Source organism: Ictidomys tridecemlineatus, chromosome 15 (assembly GCF_052094955.1).
Source record: "Ictidomys tridecemlineatus isolate mIctTri1 chromosome 15, mIctTri1.hap1, whole genome shotgun sequence".
In the NCBI taxonomy this organism is placed as follows: domain Eukaryota; kingdom Metazoa; phylum Chordata; class Mammalia; order Rodentia; family Sciuridae; genus Ictidomys; species Ictidomys tridecemlineatus.
Window position 1 is genome coordinate 43,138,970 of NC_135491.1, and position 6,971 is coordinate 43,145,940.

General features: G+C 37.7%; 1 protein-coding gene across 1 annotated transcript in view; it reads left to right on the plus strand.

The window, feature by feature from the left end:
* LOC101959769 (uncharacterized) overlaps positions 1-6,971 on the plus strand; it is a 38,140-nt gene that overhangs the window by 10,583 nt on the left and 20,586 nt on the right. Inside the window, exon 2 of the mRNA XM_040279343.2 lies at positions 5,183-5,341. Coding sequence (XP_040135277.1) covers positions 5,183-5,341 — 159 coding nt within the window. The remainder of the gene's footprint in view (positions 1-5,182; positions 5,342-6,971) is intronic.

Here is a 6,971-nt window from a genome sequence, read left to right on the forward strand (position 1 = left end):
AAAACAAACAAAACAGAAATCCTTAAAATGAAAGAAACAATACACCAAATTAAAATGTCAACAGAATGCATCACCAACAGATTAGATCACTTGGAAGACAGGACCTCAGACAATGAGACAAAATATATAATCTTGAAAAGAATGTTGACCACACAGTGAAGATGGTAAGAAACATGATCAGAACATTCAAGCATTATGGGATAACATAAAAAGACCAAACTTAAGAATCATTGGGATAGGGGAAGGCATAGAATTCCAAACCAAAGGAATCAACAATCTATTCAATGAAATAATATCAGAAATTTTTCCAAACATGAAGAATAAATTGGAAAATCAAATACAAGAGGCTTACGGGACACTAAATATACAAAATCAAACAGATCCACACCAAGACACATTATAATGAAAATGCCTAGCACACAGAATAAGGAGCAAATTTTAAAAGACACAAGAAAAAGCAATCAGATTATATATAGGAGGGAAACCAATTAGGATATCTGCAGATTTTTCAACCCAGACCCTGAAAGCTAGAAGATCCTGGAACAGGGCTGGGGTTGTGGCTCAGTGGTAGAGTGCTCACCTACCACGTGCAAGGCACTGGATTTGATCCACAGAACCACATAAAAATAAATAAATAAAATAAAGGTTAAAAAAGAAGAAGAAGATGATCCTGGAACAACATATACCAAGTTCTACAAGAAAATGGATGCCAAACAAGAATCTTATATCTAGCAAAATTAAGCTTTATATTTGATGACAAAATAAAAACCTTCCATGATAAACAAAAGTTAAAAGAATTTACAACAAGAAATCCTTCATTACAGAACATCCTCAGCAAAATATTCCACCAGGAGGAAACAAAAAACAACAATCAAAATCAGCAAAGGGAGGTATTAAAGGAAAATACTAATCAAAGGAGAAACCAAGTCAAGTTAAATACCAAAAATAAACAAATGTGTCCAGGAAAACAAATCATGACTTAATAATAACTATGAATGTTAATGGCCTAAAATCACCAATCAAAAGACATAGAATGGCAGAACGGATTAAGAAAAAAATAGACCCAACAATATGCTGCCTTCAAGAGACTCATATTATAGGAAAAGACATCCATAGACTGAAGGTGAAAGGTTGGGAAAGAACATATCACTCACATGTACAGCAGAAACAAGCAGGGGTTTCCATCCTCATACCAAATAAAGTAGACTTCAAGCCAAAGTTAATCAAAAGGAATAAAGAAGGACATTTCATACTGCTTAAGGGAACCATATATCAACAAGATGTCCCAAAATCTCTGGGACACTATGAGGGCAGTACTAAGAGGAAAGTTCATTGCATGGAGTTCATTCCTTAAAAGAAGAAAAAGTCAACAAATAAATGACTTAATATTACATCTCAAAGTCCTGGAAAAAGAACAGATCAACACCAAAAGAAGTAGAAGACAGGAAATAATTAAAATCAGAGCTGAAATCAATGAAATTGAAACAAAAGAAACAATTGAAAAAATTGACAAAACAAAAAGTTGGTTCTTTGAAAAAAATAAATAAAATTGATAAACCTTTAGCCATGCTAATGAAGAGAAGGAGAAAGAAAACTCAAATTACTAACATCTGTGAGGGAAAAGGAAATATCATAACGGACACTACAGAAATTCAGAGATACTTATAAATTATTTTGAAAATTTGTACTCCAACAAAATAGAAAATATCAAAGGCATCAACAAATTTCTAGAGTCATATGACCTGCCCAAACTGAACCAGGATGATTATACACAAGTTAAACAGATCAATTTCAAGCAATGAAATAGAAGATACCTTCAAAAGCCTACCAACCAAGAAAAGCCCAGATAGATACACAGCTGAGTTACACAAGACCTTCAAAGAAGAACTAATACCAATACTCCTCAAATAATTTCATAAAATAGAAAAAGAGGGAACACTTTCAAACTCATTCTATGGGGCCAATATCACCCTGATTCCAAAACCAGATAAAGACACATCAAAGAAAGAAAACTTCAGACCAGTATCTCTAATGAACATAGATACAAAAATTCTCAATAAAATTCTGGCAAATCAAATACAAAAACATATCAAAAAGATCAGGCACCACAATCAGTGAGGTTCGTCTCAGGGATGCAAGGTTGATTCAACATATGGAAATCAATAAATGTAATTCATCACGTCAATGGACTTAAAGATAAGAATCATATGATCATCTCAATAGATGCAGAAAAAGCATTCAACAAAATACAGCACCACTCCATGTTTAAAACATCTAGGGATAACATATCTCAACACTGTAAAAGCTATCTATACTAAGCCCCAGGCCAACATCATTCTAAATGGAGAACAAAGAAATCAGAAAAACAATTCCATGTACCATGGCCTCGCCTCCAACAATTAAAGTACCTAGGAATAAATCTAATCAAAAAGGTGAAAGACCTCTTTGATGAAAACTACAGAACATTAAAGAAAGAAATCAAAGAAGACACAAGAAGACGAAAAGATCTGGGTTCATGGATAGGTAAAATTAATATTGTTAAAATGGTCATACTACCAAAAGCAATATACAGATTCAATTCAATTGCATCAAAACACCAATGACATTATTCCTACAACTAGGGGGAAAAAAACAGTTCTAAAATTCATTTGGAAGAATAAAAGGCCCAGAATAGCAATTCTAAGGGAAAAAAAAAAAAGGAATGCTGGAGGCATCCCAATGCCTTTCTTCAAATTATACTCCAGAGTTATAATAACAAAAACTGCATGGTGCTATCATGAAAACAGACACATAGACCAATATTACAAAATAGAAGACACGGAGACAAACCCACACAGATATGGTCATCTGATCCTTGACAAAGTTGCCAAAAACATACATTGGAGAAAAGACAAACTTTTTAACTAACAGTGCTAGGGAAACTGGTTATCTGTGATGGTTTAAATATAAGGTGCCAGTTGGGCACAGTAGCATGTGTCTGTAATCCCAGCAGCTGGGAAGTCTGAAGCAGGAGGATCTCAGATTCAAAGCCAGCCTCAGCAACAGGGAAGCACCAAGCAACTCAGTGAAACACTGTCTCTAAATAAAATACAAAATAGGGCTGGGGATGTGGCTCGGTGGTCAAGTGCCCCTGAGTTAAATTCCTGATACCCAGAAGCAAAAAAACAATAAATATGAGGTGTCCCCCAAAAGCTCATATATGAGACAATTTAAGAACGTTTAGAGGTGAAATGATTAGGTTATGAGAGACTTAACCTAATCAGTGCATTAATCCACTGATAGGGATTAATTGGTGGTAACTATGGACAGGTAGGGGGTGGCTAGAGGAGGTCAGTCATTGGAAGCTTGGCTTTAGGGGTTGTATTTTGTCTCTAGGCAAGTGGACTCCACCCCCTTTCTCTCTTCTTCCTGATGGTCATGTCCTGAGCTACTTTCCCCCTTCATACCCTTCCACCATGATGTTCTACCTCACCTCACGCACAGGGCAATAGAGTCAGCCATCTATGGACTAAGACCTCTGAAACTGTGATCCAAATAAACTTTTCCTTCTCTAGAATTGTTCTCATCAGGGCTTTTGCTCACAGCAGCAAAACATTATCCATATGTAGAAATCAGCTTGAAGTAGATCAAAGATCTAGGAATCAGACCAGAAACAATGCAACTCCTAGAAGAAAACATAGGGTCAACACTCTAACAGACAAGCATAGGAAAAGAACTTCTCTATAAGACCCCAAAAGCTCAGGAAATAATGCCAAGATTTAATAAACGGATGGCTTCAAATTTAAAAGCTTCCACAGAGCAAAGAAAACAATGAAGAATGTGAAGATAGAACGGGAAAAATTATTTGCTAGCTACTCTTCTGACAGAGAATTAATATCCAGGATATATAAAGAACCAAAAGAAAATTTCCAAAAAACCCAATTAATATATGGGCAAATGAACTAAACAGATACTTCTCAAAAGAAGAAATACAAATGGCCAACAAATATATAAAAAATGTTCATTAGCAATTAGGGCAATGCATATCAAAATTACACTGAGATTTCATCTCACTCCAGTTAGAATGGCAACCATCGGAATACAACAATAATAAATGGTGGAGAGGACATGGAGAAGAAGGAAACTTTCATGTGGTTTTTGGAATTATAAAATCATACAACTACTATGAAAATCAGTATGGAGGTTCCTCAAAGTATGAGGAATGGAACCACCATGTAACCCAGCTATAATACTACTCCTTGGTATTTATCCTAAAAAGTTAAAGCCATCATACTGTGGCAATACATGCATACCCATGTTTAAAGCAGCACAATTCACAATAACCAAACTATGGAGCCAGTGTAGGTATCCGTCAATGGATGAATGTAGTATATCTACACAGTGGAGTTCTAGCAGCCATAAAGAAGAATGAAATTATGTCATTTGCAGGAAAATGGATAGAACGTTAGACCCTTATATTAAGCAAAATAAGCCAAATTCAAAGAAAGCCAAGGGTTGTATGTTTTCTCTCATTATGTGGAAGCTAGAGAAGAAAACGGGAAAGAAAGGGCAGAGGGATCTCATGAAAATTGAAGTGAGACCAGAAAAGTAGAGGAAAGGGACCAGGCGGAGGGAGGAGAGGAGGGGAATGGGAAATACTGAGGAATGATATTGGCCAAGTTATATTGTTATGTTACGTGAATGTATGAGGATGTAACAACAAATCTCACCATGATGTACAACTATAATGCACAAATAAAAAAATATGGAAAATAATAAAATAGTAATCAAAAAAAGAGAGAGAGAAACTAGGGTTGGGTAGAGGAGGAGAAAGAAATTGACCTCTTTTTTTAACCTTTCTATCTTGTGTTCATTTTGATTATTTTCATTTCTTAAAAATATAAGAATTTTTCCAAAAAAATGTATGTGCAAAACAATACAGGCAATTGCCATATGATCAGACTTGCATGATTTTTTCTTTAATATTTATTTTTTAATTGTAGTTGGACACAATACTTTTATTTTATTTATTTTTATATGGTGCTGAGGTTCGAACCCAGGACCTCACATGTGCTAGGAGAATGCTCTACCACTGAGCCACAACCCCAGCCCCTCAGGCTGACGTTCTGACTATTTTTGTTGTTGTTGTTGTTGTTTTTAAATGGCATGTGCATTTAAAGAAATTCTGTTTCTTTCATTTCAGATTCTCCTCATAGTAGCAATCGCCTGTTTTGTCTCCGGCAAAGCCCACGAGACATATATAGCAATCACAATTCAGGAAGCCTGCATCGTCCTTGTTTTCATTCTAGTATATGTGGTAACCCTTCATCACTTGCTGGTCTTTTTACATTGGCCTTTATTTGTAAGTGTTCATTTTCATAATTCAAGCATAAGCTTTGCCCTCGGCCCCGAGAGTAAAGGCCCTCCTCAAGGCAAAAACAACAGAGCTTTCTCTCTAGACAAGGACATTAGCAGAGCTACGACAGTGAGGGTGTTGCCCTGGTCCCAGAGGAGAAACCAGCCTAGTGCGCAGAAAGGTTCTTGGGACTCCTCTGCCACAGGAAAGCCAACGCCACCCACGCCTACTTTCAGAGTATAAAACCCATCTCGTTAACATACCAAACACATGGTGCTTTGGAGCTCGTCCTAAATGAAAAATTTAAGTAGCACATTCAGTAGGTAAACACACTGCTCACCCACTGCTTGTGAACATGGCAGAATTGTAGAAAGTCCTTCAGAAAACCCTGCAAGATCACAGGAATCAATCTTTCTGAGGGTGTTAGAGGTTCACACTTGCCAAGTGGGGAGTTATCCAGAAAAGGTCACTCTGCACGCACTCCTTCGGTTGTTCTTCCCAGACTCATGTTCTTTACCGACTGAAAAATTCCTGAAGCTAGTTAGTTGGGTCTCAGACTGCAGAGGCAGGTCTAGGTGTCGTCAATGGATCAATGTCCAGAGGTAGTCGTGGATCCTGTTCCTAAACTTGCCCCCTTAATAGCTATGTGATCTTTCACCTCCAATAGCTATGTGATCTTTAGCCTCCGATTCCCCATCTAAGAGATGCAGAAGCAGAAAGTGTGATGAAAGTAACTACCTCACAGTGTTCCTATAACATTTCAATGTGTGTAGAGCTGGCACAGTAGTTGACACAAAGTACACATCAATATGAGCTGTTCCAAAAAAGAAGACCAACCCAATCCACCCATCAGGTGGTTGGAGGCTTTTGTCACTCCATCGTGCACAGTGAACAATCCTGGCTTGGAGCCCACACCTCACTTCCTCATAGCACATTGTTCTGACCTTAAAGTAGGATTGGTTGCTGTTGAACTAAAACTCAAATATTTTCTTCAAATGCATGAGGGGTTTTCTGAAAAGGCTGCTGAGCTTACTCTGTCCCACAGAGTACCAAGCAACAGGAAGCAGACAAAGCAAAATATGAGCAACTTTATTTGGACATTGGAAGACCCTTAGTTATGGAGAGCTATAACCATGGAGAGGTTTCTGAGGGGAAACTAAAATCTCTGTCCATGGAAATTGTCAAGAAGGGAAGGTAAAGTAACCATTTTTGAGCACATACCATGTGCCAGATACTTCTTCCTATATTGCCTTATTTAATTCTCACAACAACCCAGTGAGGATGTGGTCACCCCCCACCCCCATTTAATAGATGAGAAAATTAAAGACATGGAGTTGCCCAAGGTCATGTGTGGGTGCGTTGAAACTCACTTTAAAGCCCAGGGCTGTCTGTCTCTAAAGCCCAGACTCTTCCCAGACTTGATGGTTTCTCTAGCTCCATCCTGCCTAACGCCTCCTTAAGGCAAGGAACTCCATGAGACTGTATTTTCCCCTCATCCTCAGATTCTCTAAATTCTCTCTCTGTATCTTCTCCTGTTTCCTCATGTTTTTCTTGAAACGTGGAGCCAAAGGTGAATCGATTACCCTGCACTGTCAGCTGTAGTCAGGAGGACCAGAGCCCACCGAGAAAAGGATTC